The 24910-nt window shown below is 37.2% G+C and overlaps 2 protein-coding genes and 1 long non-coding RNA gene across 3 annotated transcripts; 1 reads left to right on the top strand and 2 right to left on the bottom strand.

Moving 5' to 3' along the window:
• Positions 1–543: 543 nt before the first annotated feature.
• LOC139983371 (uncharacterized) lies at positions 544–5376 on the bottom strand. Its single transcript, XM_071996887.1, has 2 exons — positions 4590–5376; positions 544–3973 (listed from the first exon to the last, which is right to left on the bottom strand). Exons 1-2 carry the CDS (start codon positions 4845–4847, stop codon positions 2021–2023), a joined length of 2211 nt encoding a protein of 736 aa, XP_071852988.1. The 5' UTR covers positions 4848–5376; the 3' UTR covers positions 544–2020.
• Positions 5377–5593: 217 nt separating this feature from the next.
• Positions 5594–11517, top strand: LOC139983372 (BEN domain-containing protein 5-like). The gene is made up of 6 exons (XM_071996888.1): positions 5594–6153; positions 6696–6841; positions 7659–7926; positions 8434–8579; positions 9159–9372; positions 10313–11517. Exons 1-6 carry the CDS (start codon positions 5928–5930, stop codon positions 10444–10446), a joined length of 1134 nt encoding a protein of 377 aa, XP_071852989.1. The 5' UTR covers positions 5594–5927; the 3' UTR covers positions 10447–11517.
• A 1431-nt stretch (positions 11518–12948) lies between these two features.
• LOC139983370 (uncharacterized) lies at positions 12949–20544 on the bottom strand. The gene is made up of 4 exons (XR_011798637.1): positions 19971–20544; positions 17798–17940; positions 15320–15480; positions 12949–13281 (listed from the first exon to the last, which is right to left on the bottom strand). It is a non-coding gene; the product is annotated as an uncharacterized lncRNA (long non-coding RNA).
• Between the last annotated feature and the right edge of the window lie 4366 nt (positions 20545–24910).

Genomic DNA, 24910 nt, shown 5'->3' with positions numbered 1-24910 from the left:
GGCTTCAACTAGGTTTCACTGGTTTTTGCACTAGCCCAACTGGGTTTGAACTATGTTGGCTGGTGAACTGACCCAGCTGGGGTTTAACTAGGTTTCACTGGTTTGCACAGGCCCAACTGGGTTTGAACTGTGTTTACTGGTGAACTTGCCCTGTTGTGATTGAACTAGGTTTCACACTGGCCCAACTGGGTTTGAACTATGTTGACTGGTGAAATTTCCCTGTTGGGTTTGAACTAGGTTTCACATTGGCCCAACTGGGTTTGGACTATGTTGACTGGTGAACTTGCCCGGATGGGTTGAACTAGGTTTCACTGGTTTTGCACTGGCCCAACTGGGTTTAGACTGTTGACTTGTGAACCTGCCTAGCTGGGGTTGAACAAGGGTTCATTGGTTTTGCACAGGTTTGAAGTAGGCTGTTGGTTTTTACAGGTTTTTAATGAAGAAGATATACAACTAAAACTAGGATAGAATGGCTTTATGTTAATAACAGGAACCAATTAATTGACAGTATATACAGGAAGCTAGTGACATTTCCCAATGCCCTGGTCCTCATCTAAGAACTTGTAATGATGTATTACCAATAAAATACTGATAGTTATTTACCTCCCACATAAAAGGATAAAAAATAAACAAAACACACAGTGCATTCAATTTATAATATAGTTTTATTCTTTATCATGCAAAATCGTTGATATGATGTTTTATATATTTGCACATTGTAATATCTTAATAAGTTGAAAAAAGTAATACTCCATGTTCAAACTGTATCGCATGAAGTATTAAGGTAATTTTTGATGAGGAAGATATAGAAGTAAAAGTAGGATAGATTGGCTTAATGGTAAGATGAGGAACCAGTTAATTCACCGATCGACTTATATATATATATATATATATATACAGTCTATACATGTAGTGACATATTCCAATGCCCTAGTTCTAATCTAAGAACTTGTAATAAAGTACTGATAGTTACCTCCCCCATGAAATGATAAAAAATAATATAAACAAAACACACAGTGTATTAGCTTATAATATAGATTTATTCTATATTATATAATATATAATCATTGATATAATGTATTATATATTTGCACATTGTAATATCATAATACAGTGTAAGATGGAAAAAGTAATATTCCATGTCCAAACTATATATTGCATGAAGTATAAAGAAATTGCATTGTTGCATTCACAAAGGTTTAACAATTAAAGGCTGCAGCATCAGGCACCCCTAAATGAATCATCCCCATGACTTTCATGGTTGAGTGAAACCCTGTAGATAGCAACTTTCTAGCTGAACAGCTGTCATTGCACTGCACTGACCACAGGTAAAATATGTACAGTAACTCTTTCTGGCCCAAAACATGTAGAACATGTGAACAAAAGCCTGCTCATGGATTGTTCTACCCAGGGTTTCATTAGACATAAAAAAAGAAGGCCAAGGCCCCCATTTTATTGTGTGTGTTAGCATGTGTATTGTATATGATTGATATAATTAATGGTTGCTAACTCTCTGTTCTTAATCATAAGTAACAATGTTGTTGAGTTCACATAATTAAATGAATTAGTGCTGTGTACCTATCTTTTTCAAGTAAATATGTGCAATACTATAAAGCCACATAGCTGGCTGGGAAACATATGAAACTCCTCTCGCCAACATCAACTAAAAAACAACTTCCACACAGTTCAGTTGCTGCAATTGCTGAGACATTTTCAGAAAGATGTGCACACAACTTTATGTGGAAAACATCAGTATTGTTTTGTGGGTCTTGAAAACCATTATCTGGGACAAAGTGCATCATTTTATACAAAATAATGCATTCATTTTGTATACATAACACTTTTTGGATCCTTCCAACCTGTCCATTTGACAAGTAAAACATTGTGCAGTTGCGCCGTGTAGCTTTGGTGTATTGCTGTGAATGATATATGATACCATCTTTCCCCAAACGCTTATATACCACTGCTTCATTTACTACTTCAAGTTCATTGACAAGTAAAGCATTTTGCTCAGCATTACTTAATAGCTGAACAGAGCCTGCGCCATATAATTCCACTGAATCCATAAATTCTGTTGGCTTGAGCTTTCGGGGAGAAAGCATTTCTTTACAGAAGGCTTTGATTCTGTCGGATACCAATAATTTGCTCCAAACAATGGCAGAGCCCTTACAAGGAAAAACTTGTACATGGCTTGTAGCATTATACCCCTATTGCCCTTTAAGACATTCTTGATTTCTCCATTTGCTGTTTCAAAGGGGAAACATGAATGCGTCCAAAGAGGTCCCCACATTTTGACACTTTTTGCCAGATGGACTAATGAGTGGACATTGGAAGTCATTGCTTTTTCCCCATAAAGCAACTGCATATGACCTACAAAATTAAACAATAAAATATCAGCTGAATTGACATCCTCTGGACTAAGGGACTTTTGAAGTAAGATGTAGCAACCCTGAACAAGTGCGTAGAAGTGTCTCAAATACTGCTCTGGTAAAACACCATGCAAGCATGGGATGGAAAAATAAAATAACCAGTTGTACCACTCAATGGCTTTCCAGTGTTTCCTTTCTGTAATTGGTCGTGGCATACGAGACACAAATGATGGAACCTTAATTGATTTGAAAATTTTATCAAGCCTATTCAAAACATTTGGTTGACCAATATAATAGACACTGTTTGCTGGGCTACTAAACCAAAGTTCAGCAAGTTGTCTTGCTACACCAAGGAGAAGGCAGTGCATGAAATCAGGAGGGAAACCCCAGACTAATGGAAACTTTGGCAAATTTATTACAGGTGTTGGACCTTTGACACCACGTATGATGCGACCTTCATCTAAAGCCTTGACCATGTCTTCCAGCACTTCATCATCACATCGCTCAGCATGATCACAAACATCAACAGGGTACTTGACCACCCTCTCTACTGCTCGCCCTGGATGATAACATAAACCACAGCCCATGTATCCATTAAACTGCAGGCGGTTTTGCAAAGCTGCCCTGGCAGGAGCATCAGCACAACAACGAATTCCGTAGAATTTGCTTCTAATTATTTCACCGTCATTTTCCCACTCAACACCATCATCAGCCAAAATTCTTGCTTCTCTTACAAACTTTTCTAAAAATATATTCATACGAGGCCCTTTTTGGCCGAACCATACACCAGCAAGCAGTAAATTTTTCATTCTTAAACTTGGTGAAAGCTCATTAATCATGATATAGATTGGCCAAAGGGAGTAACTTGCAGACTTGAACACTGGCATTCCATCTGTATTAAAAGTGTATGTGAAGTTATTTGGAAAATTATGTACTTCTTCAAGATTTTTGTAAATTTCACCATCAAAAATATCTTCCAAATTTCCTTCCTGTTTCTTATGTCTGTTGTACCTATAAGCCAGATTCACTGTTATGTCCTCCCTTTCAAATAAAGTCTTTATCTGATGCTTCAGACTAGATGTAATGAAAAAGTTACTATTTTGCATGTTTCCAACATTGCAATCTCTCTGACAATGTGGGCAAGAGACAACACCTACATTTACGCCTTGCCAGGTTCTAACAAAGCTCAAACAATAACTGCAATAAAAATGAAATGATAAATTCAAAAAATTGCTTTTAAATAACTTCTCAAATACATATTTTGATGCTGGTATAACAACTCTTCCTAATATGCTATTAATAATATGCAGAAGATCCACCATGGCAGCTGTAGACAGACAATGCCGCATCACAAAAGTCATGACCATCAGGATTACCTCAGCCTTTGTTACTTGTGATCCCTGGAAAAGTGGTTCATTCAGTGTCTCATCTGCCTGGAATGCTGCTTCATCATCTGCTGGGACATCACTATCTGTCTCTGAAGAGGATGAGGGGCTGCTGGGTTCTTCAGATGGTGGACCTGAATCATCACTCTCCCTTTCAACTGTTGAGTCAGCTGCTGCAGTGTTTCCAGAACAATTCCCTTCAGAAGCAGATGAAGAAACCTGAAAAATATACAAGTATGGCAATTGATATACGGCCAAGCGAATGTGGCACAGAGTACAACACTGCAAAAATAATTAAAATTAGCCGCTTCATTTTTTTTTAAATCACCACGGTAGCAATCTTACTTTCATTATCCTGCATCAGGAACAATTTTTTTCTGCACCCAAACCCAATGATCCTTGACATGGGACACTTAGTTTGTATGCCTACAGGATATATGTATGCCTATTTACAGGTAATTACGAATACAAGTCACTTATAATGAAGTTCACCGCAAATTAGTTCGCTGCAGGTAGAGTTCCCTCACAGGTAAAGATCATCACAGGCAATGTTTGCTGCACCTACACGAAAGTAGGGTATCATTTTGGCATTCTAACGGCCGAAATAAAAATCATTTTGGCATTTTAACGGCCGGAAATAAAAATATGCCTTTTTTTAAATTTTGGTTTGGTGAGGCAATTTGGTTGATTTGAAGGGGAAATAAATGTCTAAAAGCCTTTTCATGTGAAATAAGTTACATGGCAGGTCCTAAGCATAACACTTGGGTCTGGACCTTATAAATATTGGAGAATTCGGACCTACAGTATCAATATCTTATTGATTAAGTTTTCTTACCATTTCACCGTAACTGCTATGGACATCATCGTTAGGTCTACCATCTTCACTGGATGTGGAACAGTTGAAATCTCTGGACCAATTGTTTTCTAATTGTCCCTTCTTGAGAGTCTTACTGCCTTTTTTATAACGATTCAGGGTCCTCCGAGGAATGGTTGGTTCTTCATCACTAGAATTTTGAGGTTCTAAGTAACCTTTATATTTTTTCTTAGGTCTAACAGAAACATTGTTCCTTTTCCTTCCTCGATTTGGATCCATTTGTCTAGGGCCTACAGCGATATCCAAGATTCGAACTTGTCAATATTTCTTGTGCATACCGAGACCAGCCTAGCCTAGAATTAGGCTAGTATGAGTCCAACGAAGTTCGTTAGGTACATTTAATGGACGCCTGTACGTAAAAAATATGCACGGTGTATAAATACTTTCCGTACTACCGGCTAGGCTAGGGTTACACGCAGTAAATACATGTACAGTATCGTACCAATGTCCAAACAATGTCAATACGACGCAACAAAACCGTATTACACTTCAATAAAAGTATAGATAAATGTTGTATTTACATAACTGCACGTAGATGAGATAACTTCTCGAAGAAACTAGCAATATAATAAACCTATAGCCGACCAGGCAAGAATCGCAATTCAGATGAAAAATACACAAGACTGCTTTTATTTTAGGCGTAATTGTATCGGGAATGTTATTATGAGAGTTCGTAAGCAGTAACCGTATCGTAATATATTGAAACTGCTAAATTAGCCAACTTATGAGGGGGGTAAAATAAATCTTGGTCATATTTATCACAGTTTTGATTGAACGATTAAACTATTGTACCGTATTAAATAAAAATAAAATACGTTTACTGTTCATCAAATTTAAAAATTATTTATGTTATACTTTTTTCGGCGATTTGAACAATTGGTAGGCAAAATGCCTTCCTAGTACAGAATGGTATGATCCGACTGAATTTGCACTTTGACATTAGTTTTGCGTTAGCGCTAAATTGATAAATTCCGAAACCGCAAACCCACGTTAACAGAAGCCTCGCAGAATCGCAATTTGTAACAGATTTTATCAACAATTTCAAATTATTACCGCGGCTGAGTTCCCTTCTTTGTGATCTTTATATTATTGACACATACTTGTAACGTTATAATTGATTTTACACGTGCTTTTTAACATAAATATTTGAATTGAACTGAAACTTGATAGTGGCCTAGGACTATTGTATAGGCTAGTCCTAACAAATCTGTTTCCTAATACTACATTCACTAACGTTAGACATAACCTAACGTTATAGTTGCCTAGCTTATTGGAGCCTAGCTTAGTGAATAAGGCATAATGTCAATTTCTTATGCATACATTAGGTATCTTAAAGATCAGGAACGTGAAATTGTGAATGTAAATCACATTAAGAACTTTCACCCGGAGCATGAACTAGACTTTATACCTAATAAAGCATATATGGTACAATGGCTGGCAATTGACAGCGACGATGAAACAGAGATTGATTCCAACTTACAGGACCCGGACTCATGGTACAAGGCACAAATTTTATTGTTGGCAGGTAAGTTATATTTGTACTTGTTCAAACTGTTGGCTAGTCTATATGCATATAGGCTATTGTGTCCAATGCAATTTACATAGTATAATTAACTGTCGTTAGTTTGCCTCTTTTGTTTGTGCACCTACACTAGTTAATCCATATCACCATAGCTGAACACCAGATGGTAACAGCCTCGGTCAACACAGCATAATTAGCTTAACATATAAAGAGTGTTGACAAGTAAAGAGGCTTTAACTAAAACGGTAAACCACACAGGGAATATGTTTGTGGATAAATATTTTGTCGCTTAACTTATGCATGTTTGAACAATGTACTTTAACCAGTACATTTTGGAATTTAATTGGAGAAGGCAGGTGGAGGGGAGGGGTGTGGGTGTTAAAAGCAGGGGGTAAATAATGGCTAGAGAATTATTGGGTGGAAATTTAGGTTTTATTTTTCCAATTTCCTCCCTCCATCCCCCCCCCCCTCCGATATGGCAACCCTGCTTACCATTTGATCCATCTTACCCACTAAATAGTCACATTCTTTGTTTTTGTTTACAGCTTCAAGAAAGGAGCTAGAGAAGAAGTTAGAAGGCACACGTGTCAAAGTGTCCAAAGTCTTTGACACATCAGTGGAGGACTCCTCTGAAGATGAAAGTGCTTCGTCATCTTTACGACAGGAAATGTTAGATTCAGGGAAAGCAAGGGTAAATATTTTATTGTTCAATGTCTTGTTTATGAGACGCTACAATAAGTACATTCTCTTTGGCCACATTTGCAAATGCTATTAGAGTTGGTGGGATTAGAAGTGATTTCATAGTTCAACATTTATTGTTTTGCCTATAATTAATATTTGAAGGTTTTACCAACTAGTAAGCTGCTAAAGCCCAATGATTCATTATCCCCAGGAATCACACAACGTAAGGTAACCCACTTAGTTCCATTCCCTGTACAAGTTTAATCAATCAAATTCTGAGATTTGCCAGAATGTTTTGCATAACTTGGTTAAAAAATTCTTCTACTGTATGCATTATCTTTGGACATTATTTTGCCCAACCCCTAGCTGTACCTGTATGGAAGTTCAAATGGGACTTTAATCTGTTTTATATGTTTGTTAATAAATAACAGATATAGACTTATAGAAAGAAGTGTCTGATAACTAAATGCAGATTGGTGGCCCACTGTGTGCTTACCGAAAGTTTACATGTACACTCTCATGGTCTTTAATATTCACAACACTGCCTAAAATACAAATTGTATGTGTTAATATAGAGTGATAGATATGTGAATGTGCTGTTCGAAGTACTATTAAAAAAGGCCTACAATATTTTGGTCTTTGGTCTACCACATTTATCCCACAATCAAAATATATTTTATTTAAAACAATGGCACTTGATGGGAACATTTGAAATTATTATTATTATCCACATGTAGAAATATTATATGCTATTAACACTTGTTATCAAAATTATCAAGTTGATTTAGCTAATAAATTCTAATTTGGAATCCATTATGTTTTTTTAGAAAGAGAAAAAAAAAGAACAACAAAAAGCTAAGAGCAGCTCTCTTAAGAAATTGCTGTCAGAACGGCTTGAGTGCCGAAAAAGGAGTGCTGTTTTTGGAGATGAACCAGAAATGAAGAGGAAATGCCATGGTCTGGAGATGAAAAACCAAGAGCTGATGACAAGAAACAAGGAACTGGGGGCAAAGATGAAAGAAGTGCAGGATTTGAACATCCGACTGCAGAGAGCACTGTTGGAAAAACTGAGCTGCCCACATTGTGAAAAGAAAGGTAGTATTGCTTTATTAAGTTGTAAGTTCTCGCTTATTAACAAGCATTTTGAAATTGTACCTAACAAGGTTACATGTACATAGCCTATGTATACCATATCTGTGCAAATAACCAGTTGATTTAGACATAGGTTTCCAATTTAAGATGTCACCATCAAAAGAGGCTCACAGATATTTCAAAATTTACCAATTGCCTTGACCGTTGTTCAAACATGGAGTGTCCTTTTGGCATAATGATATACTTTGCGAAAGTCATTAGTGAAGTATACAGCATACACGTTTATGCTACAAATGTGATGATGCCCTACACTGAACATTATGAACATTAAACTATCGATCTAATTTCAAGTAAGGCTTCATTTGTACACTATAGATCTACTGTTAACAAAATGAAAAACTTTTTATAGTGTGTTGTTATATTGTGTAGATAACACCATGGTCAGCACCCATAAATCTATTCAAATATCAATTAAATACAAATATTTTTTTTATTATTTTCCCTCATCAGATGTCAAGGATCCAAGAAATTCCAAAGAAGTACCAACCAGGCACACCACCTTTCCACCATCTTCACCCGAAATTGTCCCTGAAGAGGAACCTTGTCGGATGGAAAGAAGTGATGGCCCCTCTAAGTACAAAACCACTGGTGATAAGGTAATGCAAAAGTGTTTAAGCAACATTAAGGCAGAATGTAACACTTGAGGCAATTATTCTTCCTCTGGAAAAAAGTGATCATGTACTGTATAACTATTGTGAGAGTTTGAAAGGCTTACAAACAAAGCATGCTTGTGCATGTCAGTATGGTCAGTGAGTTAGATAACTACACCAAACAATCACAATCAAACTAGTGCTGTGCATTTCCGGTTCATTGGTTAACCAGTCGAGAAAACCAGTTGCATTATGTTGCCCCATGTACTATACGCCTTGTAGAACAAATGCAGTGGTAAGATAGCACTAGTTGCGTGGTTTAATTGTCGGCCCACACTTCATGCAATCTAGCATTTTACAAACCTAATTCTTAGGTAATTTCGGGTGATTCTATTTCAAAGCTAATATCAACACGTTTATCAGTAATAATTTCAGAGGTCACGGGAGTACAAACACAGACAATGCACAAGGTTTTTTTTTCTCCAAAGCTCAGCCGAACAAAACTGCTTATCCTGAAATGAAAATGAAGTGAATTACTGTATTTTTTAAAGAGTGAAGACTATTTTGTTTCATTTTTTTTTGCAGGTTCACATTGGACAAAATGTTTGGTTACCAGTGAAGACATGGGAGATGCTTCAACTGCAAAATAAAAATTCTGTTTTTGTCAAGAATCTGGCCGTGGCAATTTGGGGGTCTGACAAACTAAAAGACAAGTCCGTCGATGGGAAAGCTTGCAACCGCTTTAAAGGGAATGCTGCGAAGCCACCTCTAAGCCCAGTGAAGTTGGACACTATGAAAGGTAAGTGAAAACGGTTAGTCACATGGGAGTTATATATTCAAGCAATCTGGGAGTCATTTGTTGGAAAATAAATGTTGTGGTACACTACGTGCCAAACTTTGGTGTCGGTCCACCCCCACTGAACATTGTTTAGCTACAACCCTGCCAATACTTATCATAAAATAAGAGGTTTTGAACTTAAATACCCACTCTCTTTATTTTTGGCTAGGCAAAACACTAACATGCAATTTTGAGCAAGTGGGCATGAGTCAAAATGCCAACCAGCAACCTGCCATACATACACATATACATATATATGTGCAACATCTCAAATATTCCATTTCAAATCTGGTGCATAAATAATATTATAGAAATAAACAAACATGTGGTTATGCTAGCTTGATGATAATAAATGTTAAGGTGGATGTTATCCATTATGCACTAACATAATTTCTTTGATGTATAAAGCAATGATAACTTTAGTGAAAAATTAATAATAATATTGCACTGTTTTTGAACCATGAGTTAAACAAGCAATAAAAATGTTGATACATGCATGTCTAACATGTACTGAGATGCATTACTTGCCAACATAGTGGCACTCTGCTTAGTGTAAAGATCTACTCTGGCAGCCCTGGGACCCACATCTCACTAATCCAAACTTGGGAGCTATGATGTATGTATTACATATATATATATATATATATATATATATATATATATATATATATATATATATATATATATATATATATGTATATATATGTATATATATATATATGTATATATATATGTATATATATATGTATAAATATATATATATATATATATATATATACATATATATATATATATATATATATATAGTACAAACATAAGCTTTTATTTCTCTATCGTATACATATGTTTACAGCTGTAGACATTTTTGATTAATCAATCTGTTTTTTCTTTCCTTTTGTAGCATGCTATGAAGATCGGTTGGAGAGGCAGAACCTTTCTAAGGAGGAATTTGCCATCGAGCAAAAGAAGTTTAAAAAATTTATAACAGAAAAAATAATGGATTTGAACAGGACACAAAGGAAAAAGGACCAATAAAAACAAAGTCTGACATGCTACAATATCTAGGGAGGGGAGGGGAGGGGAGAGATGGATGTTTTATCTTCTTTTGAGATGTTCACCTTGCCACGATGGTGTGCTTTAACTTAAATTATATATACATTTGCTTTTGGAACCCGAGTATATTCTTAAATATCTTGTAAAAAACTGTTACACTCCATCGATTCATATTTTTAATCTTTAAGTACCTTTTTTCAAATTCACACTATAGGATTATTTATTTCATAACTCATACTTCAGATTCCTGCCAGTATATTTCAGTATGTTTCACCTTGCCTATTTTTAAATTTTTATTTCACCTTGCCGTTTATTTTATTTGTATATCTTAAATAAGTTATCAACTTTCTCACAATGTCATGTCTTTCTCACTTATGTATTTCATAACTTATACTTCCTCAGATTCCTGCCAGTATATTTCACCTTGCCTTTTATGTTATTTGTATTTTTAAAATAGGTTTCAGCAAATTTTACTCGTCAATGTCATGTTTTTTTTTAAATTGTAGTAGGTTTCACATTTTCTTAATACAGTATATTTAGTTCTACAAACAACATATGTTGGCATCCTTCTATTCATGAATTTAAGCTTATCTATTCAATTGTCATATGTAATACTGAGCTCTTTTACCAAATAACCTTTAAATTTAAACCCTTAGGGGGATCCCAACCGGGTCGAGTATTGGACCAGTTGAGAATCCCAGTTCAACCTATTTAAAAATATTAGTAGTAAAACATAGTTGACCCAGTTGAACCCAGTAAAACATAGTTGAACCAGTTGGACCCAGTAAAACATAGTTGACCCAGTAAAACAGTTGAACCAGTTGGACCCAGTTGGACCCAGTTAAACATAGTTGAACCAGTTGGACCCAGTAAAACAGTTGAACCAGTTGGACCCAGTTAAACATAATTGAACCAGTTGGACCCAGTTAAACATAGTTGAAACAGTTGGGAACCCCAGTTCACCCATTTCAACCTAGTTCAAATTTGGGCCAATTTCCGTATAGAAAATTCCAGTTGAACCCAGTTCAAAAGTTCAACTGGAATTTCCACCAGGGAATGTGAGTTAAAAAGGCAAATGCATTGTAATCATACTGCAGATACATAAATTTGAGACAAAAAATAACACAATGAGAAAATTATTCTTTGTTTGTACCAACTTATGTATTTCATGTTATATTTTATCTACATGACCATAAACTGAAATTTAGTAGGTTAATTTCTTACATGAATTAAAAGGAAGAAAAATACCTCTTGTCCCTGTACAAAAGTGAATCAGTGAAACAAATACACCCCACAACTGCAAGAGAGTGTCATTTAGCACCAAGAAGAAACACCATTAATGGCTTACAATACAGTTCTGAGGGGCGTACCAATACGCCCCGCTACTGGTTGGAGTGTCATTTAGCAACAAGAAGTAACAAAATTTAGTGGCTTGCAATACAGTTCTAAGGGGCGTACCAATACGCCCCGCTAATGGTTGGAGTGTCATTTAGCCCCAAGAAGTACCAACATTTAGTGGCTTACAATACAGTTCTAAGGGGCGTACCAATACGCCCCGCTACTAGTTGGAATGTCATATAGCACCAAGAAGTAACAACATTTAGTGGCTTGCAATACAGTTCTGAGGGGCGTACCAATACGCCCCACTATTGGTTGGAATGTCATTTAGCACCAAGAAGTTACAAAATTTAGTGGCTTGCAATACAGTTCTAAGGGGCGTACCAATACGCCCCGCTACTGGTTGGAGTGTCATTTAGCACCAAGAAGTGACACCATTAAGGGGCGTACCAATACGCCCCGCTACTGGTTGGAGTGTCATTTAGCACCAAGAAGTAACAACATTTAGTGGCTTGCAATACAGTTCTAAGGGGCGTACCAATACGCCCCGCTACTGGTTGGAATGTCATTTAGCACCAAGAAGTAACAACATTTAGTGGCTTGCAATACAGTTCTGAGGGGCGTACCAATACGCCCCACTATTGGTTGGAATGTCATTTAGCACCAAGAAGTTACAAAATTTAGTGGCTTGCAATACAGTTCTAAGGGGCGTACCAATACGCCCCGCTACTGGTTGGAGTGTCATTTAGCACCAAGAAGTAACAAAATTTAGTGGCTTGCAAAACAGTTCTGAGAGGTGTACCAAAACGCCCCGCTAATGGTTGGAGTGTCATTTAGCACCAAGAAGTTACACCATTAGTTCTGAAATAACATAATAACACCATTAGGTGGCTAAGAATGCAGTTCTGAAGTCTGTACCGATACACCCCCTACTGCTCGGAGTGTCATTTAGCAATAAGAAATTACATCATTAATAACAACAATAAGTGGCTTACAATGCAGTTCTGAAGGATGTATTCAGACCCTCAGATTGCTCTAATGGGCATACTGATACCCCTACTAATAATTTTTCACCAAAAAAATACAATAATAAGAGAAGTCACTGTAACCTTACCCCCCCCCCCCCCTCCCCCCTTTTATTTCACACACACTTAAAACAAGCATTTTAGGATTTGCAGAGTAGAAGACCATGTGGCTGTTTCATTGTTGCCACTTCCTGAACATGAACACATATACCCTACAAGACAATTAACCTCCCTGTTGTCCCCAAATGACCTTTGACCTTCACCAAAGTCAATACGCTTCTTTTAATCAGTGCTATACACAATATTTTCATCCTCTGTGATCTAGGATCATCCCTAGCAACAATAGGCACATTAAGTTCTGTGCCATCATCCCATCAAAGTTTCCTTGCAATGGTTTTCCTCTTGAACACAATGGCCAGACCAAACAGACTCAGTGTGAGCATTTCTGTGTCATCTTCAGAAAACAAGAGAGTAATAAAACTTTATTCTACACTGACAGTCTAACCATTTTATTTATTTTTTATCTGTTGCATTGATAGTAAAAAAACAAATGAACAAAGACTGCAAATGTTTTTTGATATGATAAGTTAGCAGGACTATACTGTCATATGATTGCAGTGCTATCACTCTGCTGTCCTCTACAATCTGAGTAATACTATGACAGAGGTCACATTTCTGGCTGTATTAGTAGCCTACATGTTGTTCCCATTATACAAGTGAAGATTCCATTTGAATGTAATGTGTCCCCTTGGAGTAATATTGAATTAAAACATTGAATTGAATTTGATGTGACATTTGACCTATGTTTCTGGGGGGTCTGCTAGACATAGACTTTAACCCTAAAACACCTTCATACCAAGTTTTAAGAAAATCAACCCAGCCATTTAAGAGGACTGTTTGACATAAAATTGGACACCCCACACAGACAACTTTTACCCCTCCCTCAGTCAAACACTTCCGGTGACCATGCAATACCCCACAATGAATGACCCCTATTGGGAAAACTAACCACTACCATGGCAACTGTTGCGTAATACTGTTAATGGTCCAACTGGCAAAGGAACTACAATATTGTACCTAATCCTCCCTATGAGAGTGATTAGATAACAATTATTTGAAAATTCACATACTGTAAGAGAGCGATTCTGTGTGCACAACACAAAGTTATGTGTTATGTGTAGACAAGGACTTTCCATACACACTTTCAATGTCTTAATGCATAGGTCATTGCAACCTGAATATACAATATGGAGGAATGAGATGAATAACTGCTCGGCAGAAATTCTTCTACTAGAGCACCAATGGTGCAGAAGCTGATACCTTTTTGAGCTTAAAAATGTAGGGCCCACAAAACTTTATGGCCTACCAAATTTCAGGCCATTTTTCAGATTCCACCAATTTTGGGCCCATGAGGGATAACCCCCCTCCCCCCTCCGTTAGCAGAACCCTGGCCACACCACTGGCTATAATTCCTATTTTCCCTCTTTAAATCCTATTTTACCCACTCTCTCAAACAATACCACTGACCTACCCTATTAAACTTTCTCCCCTCTACCAGAGCAGACCTGAAGCACTCCTTGCCAAAATTTTGGCTGGCTGCCTACATACCTCAGGCTCAAAGACTTCTAAGAATCGGCAAGTGCTGATTGGCTATAGGGCTCTCCTGCTTACAGTTCAACAATTAATAACAACTCCCAGTCCTGCTTTAATTCCACTAACAGCCTCTGCAGAGCTTAACCACAAATGTAAACAAACACTGCAGAGACTGGGAGACAAATTAAAGGAGCTTTGGCAAAAGGTGAAGGCTCAGATTTTTTTAAGCAATGGGGATTAATTGTAATTAATAAACTTAAATAATAAGGCATCACCTTATTCACACAATCCAACAATCATCAGTTCAACTTTGAATATGATCCATCAAAATCTTGAGGAGATTGAGATATTTGAAAATATTACAAAGAATGACCCCCTAAATGACATTTGACCTCAATTTTCTGAACACCCCTCGTAACTCTCATCCCGAGGAACATTGTGACCAAGTTTCATTATAACTGGCCATACACTGTACGAACAGGAGCAATTTGAAAATATAGGGCCGCGGCCCGGGCCACAAAAGACCCCTAGTTGATCTTTGATCTCAAATTCATGAACACCCTGAAGGTAAAACTTCCATAGTACTATCGTGACAAACCCTCAACATTGTACCATGGAATCTGTAGGAGAAGCATTTTGCGTATTTCCACAAAATGGCCCATTACGGCCCACAGGTGACCTTTGACCCCAAATTTCGGACCATCTCTGATGGCCCTATACCCAATGGTCCTTGTGTCCAAGTTTCATGAAATTCCATCAAACACTGTGCGAGTGGGAGCGGTTTTACCAATTGTTGATGGATAGAGTGATAGAGTGATAGACGCTGCACTGTAACAATAGCTCACACCAGCATGCTTGTATGAGCTAATAAAAACAACATTCCTAGTAGTCACCTTTACCTCAATGCTCATCTGATGCCTGGTTTCCCCTATTTTGATGTGCTTGTTTGCTAACCAAAGTTTTGTATCTTTACATTCTTGTCTGGATTTCTCTCCCTCAGCTCCTTACAGGCTGTCAGATTGTGGATGCCACCAATAACTTCATAATGGTATCCATTTGCCTGAAAGAAAAATTTGTTACAAAATGTGAACATGAATATATCAGTAACTTAAGTCAAAGTAGCGTAATGTCAGACTTTTGTCCTCAAAGATCAGGTGTAATTGACATGCAAACAGAAAGCCACAGGGCTTAGTGATTCCTTTGCCTATTGTTATTGTAGGGCATTGGAGGGGAGAGTTCTACTGAGTACATGGGATCCACAGTGAAATGGAAAAAAAATCTCTTGCAACTATTAGCAAAGGAGAACTAAATGTGTACTCAAAGATATGGTGTGGACAACCCTGAGTTATCATGTTTTCAAAGGTTCTTAATATTATGATGTATGTAGGAATCCACATGTCAAGTAAAAGATCTGTTCAAGTTGTTCTTCTTGTCTAGGGCTAATATTGCCATGTGCATGGTGAGGTACCATGTTTAAGAAGTTTTTCAGACTGAAATTAACTGACCTCGAGTGACCTTGACCGAAACAGCCCAAAAAATAGAAGACAAATGCTTAATTCCTATCAAATTTGAAATTTACCAAAACTTCACTTCTTCAGCTAGAAAAGTTGTCAGTTGTTGACCACTAGTGACCTCAAATGACTTTGACTTCTCCCAACACACTATCAGCTGAGCATTTACTAAGAGTGTCTTCATACTGAGCATTAACTTCATGCAAGCTGTACTTAGTGAGATATGTTTTCAGAATTTAACTAAAATTGACCTCAAATGACATTTGACCTCAAAAAAAGTTAACATTATAGATGGCAAGTATTCAATCAGAGGAACAAATTTGACATTCTATGTAGCTTTATTCTTTGAGTTAGCTCATTCACAAAGTTTTCAGGTTTAGACCATTGGTTATCTCATATGACCTTTGGCCCCTCCCAAAGCAATAACAGTGAAGAATTTACTAAGGTGGTAGATCTACCGAATACATTCTTCTAATTGTTCAAAGTGTGAACTATATGTAAGCTGTACATGGTGAGATAACCTGTTAACAAAGTTTCAGATTTTTAGGTGGTGTGGACCTCAATCAGTTTTTGACGTACTAAGTAACAGCAAGTGGTAAGCACTCGATTGAGGGATAAGCATACTAATTTCACTTAACCTTTACTTCAGTAAGGTCATTTATAGGGTTTTTAACGGTTGACCACTGTCAATTAAATAACAATTGCAGCTGAGAATTTGCTAAGGGGTAGCTTTCTACCAAGTATGAACTTCATGCATATTGCACTTGTTGAATTATCAAAGTTCTCAAAATTTGAGCTAAGGCATCTCTCTCTCACATATGCACACACAAGCAGTCACTGCTGCATGGTTTTTGATAAACAATTATGAAGCACTCCATTATAAAAATCACTTTATAATCAAGTGCTGATTACTCACTGTGGGTTCTGAAAAATTCTCCAAGTTTTCCAAAGTTGTTGCTATAACAGTCAGTGGTTGATATTGTGGTTGTTAAAATCTAACATAGCCTCTTTTAGTTTGGTGAGAAATTACACATTCACTTCTCTCAACTTCCGACCAACTTCTAGATTTTCTATTTGCAACACCTGTGGAGAAGTAAAAATGATGGTAAGTAAATTTCTGCAAAGCTAACATCAACTGACAGGGAAATGCCATACTGTAGGTATGCAAAAGGTTTTCCGTAAACTTTGTAAAGCTAAAAATACTATTCAAACCAAATGTACACAGTGACTATAATGATTGTTAAAGTATGTTGAAAAGCAATGTTCAATTAATGAACACATTATTAATGGGGTTCTGACCCCTCCCCTATAACACTCAAATAAAAACTGATACTTCTATTGATGTTGTAAATTTCTGGTGAAAAGTCAACAGTTGAGGCAGTTCTTAATGGGCATGTAGTAGGAGGCATACAGATGGCTCAGTATGAAGGACACTGCACAGAAACTGATGTAAAATGAATTTAACAGCTTCCTACTGTCCTTTTAGTTGTGGGTTGCTGAATATTACTCATACAGTATGCGGGCCCACCATGGTAGCCACAGGAGGAAAGTTTGACTAACAAAAGGCCAAAAATAGATTGCTGAAAATGGAAGATGATTGTTTTAGCATCTATGACAAACTTTTATCAATGTTTTTTCGTGTTGAAAATTAACCCTTATTCAAATTCTCTTCATTTTTTTTTTGTCCAGTAAATTGGTGAACCAAAAAGTTTTTTTTTCCCTTTGTCTTTTGGTGGGCCAGATTAGATTGTCTGGCATGCTCAATCTGGCTAGTAGGGGCCCCCTGTTCTAAAACCACAACAATTCCAATTCCTGAGGCAGTATATTGTACTGCTACCGTACCTGACAGCTTCTAAGGGTTCTCACCTAAGAATGCTGCATTGACTTCCTTCTTGATGAATTCTAAAGGGCTGACAACTGGCTGATCCTTATTACTCTTCCTCTTTTTGTGAAGCACAGGTAACTTGTGCTGAGCCTTTCTTTTCTCTTTACTTCCTGATGTTGAAGGTCTGTTTTAAAGTGGAAAAGAGCAGTTAGTAAACCTGAATATGATAATATGCTAGTGTCCTTTGACTCCTTGGACTCCAATATCTCAACCCCAATCTTGGCCCAATGTCAGACCCAGAGGGGAGAAGGGGTACACATGAGGCTTTCACCCCCATGAAATTGAAGACTGTAAGCATTTTGCTGCACTGGTGCATGTCAGTCTCTGAAGCAATAATATTCCTTGTTACTATATTATATTGATTCAAAACTAATTATATAGTTGCAATAAAATTTTAGGATTTTGGAGTAGCCGACAACAGGAACGAAATTAGGATTTAGGAGCACTTCACGTTTTAACAATTTTGATATGTTAACACTATCCTGGCTTCACTGATTAAATAGGCTTAGGCTAGGGCCTAGCTCTTGCTAAGTTGGAGTTGGACGTGACAATGTTATTTTCTACGAAATTTTAACAGATATGTAGGTGCAAACAACAAAGACACACGTTTTTTTTTTTTTAAATGAAAGCTGAAGGTTAAGGAACGTGAAGCATCAATCGAATTAATCAAATAGCTGCACGAAATTAGGACTCACCTTTGATGTTGTGACCTAGCCTACACAGACTTCAGTCTAGAAATAGTGTGCACGCTACCTAGGGCTTAAGTTAAAGCCCGTAGAGGCCCCTTTTCTTCTAAGTTTTATTTGAGGCGTATTACAACGAACCGAACTTGTCAAAAAATTGGCAAAATCGCTTGGTCAATAACTTCCTGGGCTCCTGCCTTTAATTGTACCGTAAATTGTCGAGAGGAATAATAAATTTAAAAAGCTGGTATACCCTAGTCATTGAATCAACTTGAAGTAGGCCTAACGTTTAATACTAACTCACATCATGTAGTGTACTTCACTTTTTCACCTTTGACCCTCAAGTTTTATGTCAAATTCACGTACGTACATAATATAAGCTTAAGGAGGTAGCACTTGTATGTTAGTACGCGACTGTGGTCGCCGTTTTCTTGTTCGTCGGAAAATATCACAGAAACAGATTGCAGTAGTAGAAACCGTCAGGAGTGTCACTCGTTGACTTGTTAAATGGCTGTCAGCTTTGCTTGTTATTGCACCTGCTTCAAGTAGCATTTTTTTCACTCACAATCAAGTCAAAATTGATTGAAATATCTTTTCTAATCAGTTTGGGTTGTAGACAAGCCACACTACATGACACCGACGGTTTTTTCGTCAACGTCAGTCTAGAGCAATGTATAGGGTGTCCATTATGTGCTTGTATGAACAACTTAAAAATAGTAATACACAAAATATGACGACAGATCATGAAGAAGTTCGAATTCAAGGTATAACGTTAAACGCTTGTCTACACTGCGGTTGGACACCTGCAATCACAAATAAGTTACGCTTGGCAGTTACATTAGCACACTGCGGTTCAAGCGTCCTTTGACTCGAGTCAGAGAACAATAGTATTCACTGTTGATGTCAGTTCTGTATGAAGATAAAAAACACTGATAATGTGCATTCTGACAGTTAACCCACCACAATGGAGGTTATAGGTCGGTTAATTACGCGGTGACTTGATTCGGGTTTTCAAGAATGGTATGGTTTAGACATTTTATCCTTCACTGACCTTTTCAGGTTTGCCAAGCAGAATTACCAGAGATCAATGTCTTAAACTCCAGAAGTTATAAGTACCATATATTTGTCAAAACTCCTTTTTATTCTCAGAGGGTTATGGAATAATTTGTCTGAGAAAGTTGTACTTGCAAGTAGTGTACGAACATGGGAAGTATCACTTCCTTGGTAAGAATGGCTTTGGGTGTTCATTTAGAATATTTGAGAACAAATGGAGAAAGAATGCTTCCAGGAAAGTACTTTTTGAAAACGCCTAGCAATTTTAGCGTGCTATGATTTGGGGCGATTGGCTATGCACTTTCAATTTATTTTAAAAGCATACCCATATACATGCAAAAACCAAAAACTCCACTTGGTTATTCTTAACACAAAATATATTTCATTATACGGAAATAAGTCCAAACATTTTCCTCACCTTAATGCTGTTTGGGATCGGCGGTATATTTCGAATCTTCATGTAATTGGTGACAAGGGCTCTTTGGTTCCAAAAGTAGAGTCCGGACAAGTCCGAAAAAAAGAAAAATCTTGAGTCTTCCTCTGCCACACACCAATTTCTTGGTCTCGTCATTTTATAAAATTATTATTTAGGCGTTTCGAACTTTTTCGCAACTTCGGCTGTACGATTTTGCGTTTGGTGCATCCGTGCATGAGCAGTCTAACCTTGTCAGGGTTTAAATACGTTGGTGGTCTGAACAACTCCCTGGTCTAACAAACGTATACGTATGTGTATGGAACTACGACAGTGAAAATTTACGATATCAAATAATAGTGCGGATGTTTGTGGTAGAAAAAAAGACAACAGAAAGTCTGGTTGAACATCTCCACGTTTGCGGTCAACATCGAGAGGGCCGATGAAAGATGATATTACGTAATCATTCCTATCACGTTGCGTTCTCTCACACAGGAAATGAAGGTTAACGTTTTTTAAGTTGACGACATGCCATGGCCTTAGCCTTTAATTAGAACTATAGTTGTAAATAATGAAAACAGTGTGTTTGGCGAATAGGATCCTACCAGTATGTGTATGCATGGAGGTCAAAAGCAGGTAAAAAAACCCAGGTAAAATGGAGGTAAAAACAGTTTAACCTCCATGGAGGTAAAACCAGTTTTCCCTCCATGGTGTATGCATGTGTGCATGCGTGAGTGTATGTATGTATGCAATGCATGTACGTGTAAAGGTATGGATGGATGGGAATAACAAAGAAGCTGCATTAAACAAATATATGCTGCATTTCATTGAAAATAAGGCTGCAGATATATATATATATATATATATATATATATATATATTTATATATATATACATAAATATATATTTATATATACATATATATATGTATACTTATATATATATATATATATATATATATATATATTATTATTATTATTATTATTATAGAAAACCAGAGAAATAAGATATGACTCATAATTGACAAATAAGGAGTAAAGTTTTAGAAAATATATTAGAATTTCGGTCCCCTTGGGGCCTTCGTTAGCAGTACTTGGCAGTCGAATGAAAAGTACAAAATATACTAACACAATGAAAGTGTGACGCTAGATAAGTGTAAGTTGCATTGATGGAATTAAAACCAAATAAACCATGACTTTACAGGAAGCGGATGAATGAGCAAAGAACGGATAACATGTTTGTAGAACTGATAGTTGTTAAGGCACTAAGGCACTAAGGGGTCCCAAGTCTTTGTCGAGGCCGGTGACTTAATACGAAAGATCCAATCGATTTCTTTACGTTTACGTTCAGTAGCGACATGGGCGGCGATCCTGGGGGGAAGGGGGATATATCCCCCCATGAAAATGGGTGGAGGGGATGTAATACACCATATCCCCCCCCCCACCAAATGCCAGGGATAAGAATATTTTCATGCCTACATTTATGCATCGTCGTGATTGTACGGCTCCTTTTTTAGCTTCATTTCTCGCCTACCATAAACGCAGTGCGATCTTTTCAAATAAACCGTCTTTATAAAGCAAGAATAGTTGACTGTAGGCTTCATTGGCCCTATAACAACAAAATGTATTATTGCGCCCACGGTATGGATATAGTACATATATGCACCCTCATAGTATTCATATAGGCCCTGTAGTAGGCCTACACACGTACATGTTCTCTCGAACAGCTGAGAATCTCATGTTACCAGGGTAATGCTTAATACACGTTTCACCTGGATGCCCTAGCAATCGGTACCTACGAATGTAACTATGTGTAATTGTGTATTGCATGTGTATAGGCCTATAATAGCCTGCATGAGGCCATTTTCTTCATCGAATAATATAAAAGAGCTCTCGAACATCTAACGTAGCGCCTGAAACAAGATTGACAGGGGCAATTTTCCCAAAGTAACACCCGAAATTTAAAAAAAAAAAAGTATTTTGGATCCTGATTATGAGATATTTCGGACATGATATCCCTATTTTAAAGTTGGGTATATGCCGCTTGGAAACCTCGGGAAGTGCCGTTTCCGGCCATCTAGAGGGTTTGTTAATCCCAAAATTTTCTTGTACGCTTCGCGCCAACTCATGGTGGCGCTACGCTTAGATAGTCAACAAGGTCATATCCCCCCCACTCGGAAGTACGGATCGCCGCCCATGAGTAGCGAATTTGAAGTTCGAGGCAATTAAAATACATTTTCAGTTTTTGAGAGAATGTCTATGAAGATTGAAATGTTCGGAAACTGGGAATCTGATCAAATTATCACGAAATATACTATTTGTGATTACTAAAACGTAAGCGGAACCGGGAGCCTGTTCACCTACATAATTGCCCTCTTTGCAAAGTACACAATAGAAAATGTAAATAACATACCACAAAAGAGGGAATGGGGATAGTTGACTATAGTCTTAGACCCGTTACCATTAAATATCATTGAATTTCTGTTATTGTGTGATTCCTGAAGAACATATAAATGAAACGTTAACCTATATATGTGTACAACAAATTTTACATCATTACTCACTATCACACATTCCCACTAGGATATTTTTAGTATTCAACAGGGTTGTATAGTATTTAGGTTGTCCCTTGCAATTTTAAAGTGAGTGTACGCAGGGACGTAGCTAAGGCCTGAAGTTGGGGGGGGGGGGGGGGATGCAGTGGCTGAAATTCCAACTGGATGGGTTTTGGAGCCAGAAAATTCCGACTGCTGCCTTGTACCCCCCCCCCCCCCCACCCGCACTACTCGTGAACGATACGGTTAGTGTTATTCAGACATCCCATCTTTCGCGACTGCAATTTTGTTCCGAATTTTTTGTAGCACTGGCCCTCACTTCACAAACTTATTAATCACTCTGGTTAAGCGGGTAAGCAACTGAGTTGAGTTATCTGCTTGATAGGCTACATAGACTACTAACTACAAAAGCTATGTTAATGTAACAAAGGGGAAAACCATTTTTTCAACAAATTATATTCGACGACATAGTGAATTACCCCAAAATACAGTGCTTTTTCCTAGCGCGCTTAATATTATTTTCTTGGGGGGGGGGGGGGCTATTTATCACTTGCATGAAAACAATTTCAATTGTTCACATCATCCCAACTGAGCATTTGGAATTAAATGAACACTTCAACATTTTGCAGAAAAATGTTGAGTTGACGACTGATACGATAAGTTATCAATTAAACATTTTGCAGAAATTGTTCAATTGCTCCATTGGAATGAAGTGAACAATTGAACATTTTGCCAAAAAATGTCCAATTGACGAGATAAGATATGTTGTCAATTAAACATTTTGCAGAAAATTTTTCAATTGCTCAGATGGAATGAAGTGAACAACTGAACATTTTGCAGCAAAATGTCCAATTCACGAGATATGATAATTTGTCAATTAAACATTTTGTAGAAAATTGTTCAATTGCTCCATTGGAATGAAGTGAACAATTGAACATTTTGCCAAAAAATGTCCAATTGACGAGATAAGATATGTTGTCAATTAAACATTTTGCAGAAAATTTTTCAATTGCTCAGATGGAATGAAGTGAACAACTGAACATTTTGCAGCAAAATGTCCAATTCACGAGATATGATAAGTTGTCAATTAAACATTTTGTAGAAAATTGTTCAATTGCTCAGTTAAAGCAACTTAGCAATCCAACATTTTTTTTATAAGATTTTATCTTGTTATCTAAACAATTTACTGAAAAATTTCACCCTATGGGGCAAAGTTTTTCTCATGTTGATGGCACTTTAAAGCTTCCGTAGATAAGCATTGAGCGTTTTTATCGTATACGTTGTACAGTAGTTTTATTAGGCTTTTTTTTTACAGTATTCAAAATCACACGAAGTTTTGTATGGTGGAGTATAAAGATCGCGAGATACAATTTCTAAATGTGACTAGGAAAACGTTGTAAATATGACTGATTAAAGGTCAATTTTGACCGAAAATTGTAGGTCACTCACAAATTACAAGAATATATGAAATTAGAGTGCGACAGTCGGAAAAATTAGAGTGAGACAGTCGGAAATTCGGACTGTCGCACTCAAATTTTCCAACTATCATCAGTTTTACAAAGATTGGGGGTGGGGTGTGAGACACCTCCACCCCTCTAGCGACGTCCCTGAGTGTACGTATACACACGGCACGTCGAATAATACACGGGCGAAACTCGCAGTGTCCTGCATTACCATTGAACTTCTGAGTTCGTATATTTTTCAAGAAACCGACACGGATACATACGACAACGTATACCAATATGTAAATGTCTCTCAAGATCGGTATGTCGTAGGCACCTAGATGACTGAATTTCCCAGTGAGGTAAAATTCCTCCTAGATGGTAATCAAACGGTTTAAGAATTTTACCCAAAGGTGACCATATTTTAATATGTAGCATATATGGGGCCAATACATCATAACGTTAAGCCTTCGAAATAACCTATTGTAGTTGCATATAACAAGGTTTGAACGTAACTGGAGACCAAAACTTCCCCGTATGTGTGACATCTAATTATTATTGGCTTAACTATACTTCTACTTCCTGCACCTGTTTCCGTTGGCATTTATGCAAATGTGCTTTACTTCCGTTTTATTGTTATAATGTATGACGCAACTGTTTGATGTTGAACACGTATATAAAGGTTGCACGTGGAAATAAAGAGTTGGATTTACGTTACTGCTGTGTTCGGTATACTTATTTATTCCCCTGACTACACGACAGTATGCAACACCTTTGAAAAATAAAGAGGCGCGGGGGGGGGGGGGGGGGGGTCGGAAAGAGGATTCAAGAAAGTTTATAATATATAGGCTTCTTAAATAGTGCAGTTCCTAAAGGGTCTACTCGTTTGTATTGGGTTTTAATGCCTTCTAAATCGCTTAATTTTCAAACAGTTTCTGTGAAGACTACTA

The sequence above is a fragment of the Apostichopus japonicus genome, chromosome 16 (assembly GCF_037975245.1).
Source record: "Apostichopus japonicus isolate 1M-3 chromosome 16, ASM3797524v1, whole genome shotgun sequence".
Taxonomy (NCBI): Eukaryota; Metazoa; Echinodermata; class Holothuroidea; order Aspidochirotida; family Stichopodidae; genus Apostichopus; species Apostichopus japonicus.
Note: the sequence above shows the minus strand (reverse complement) of the source record. Positions and strands in the feature narration are given on the sequence as shown.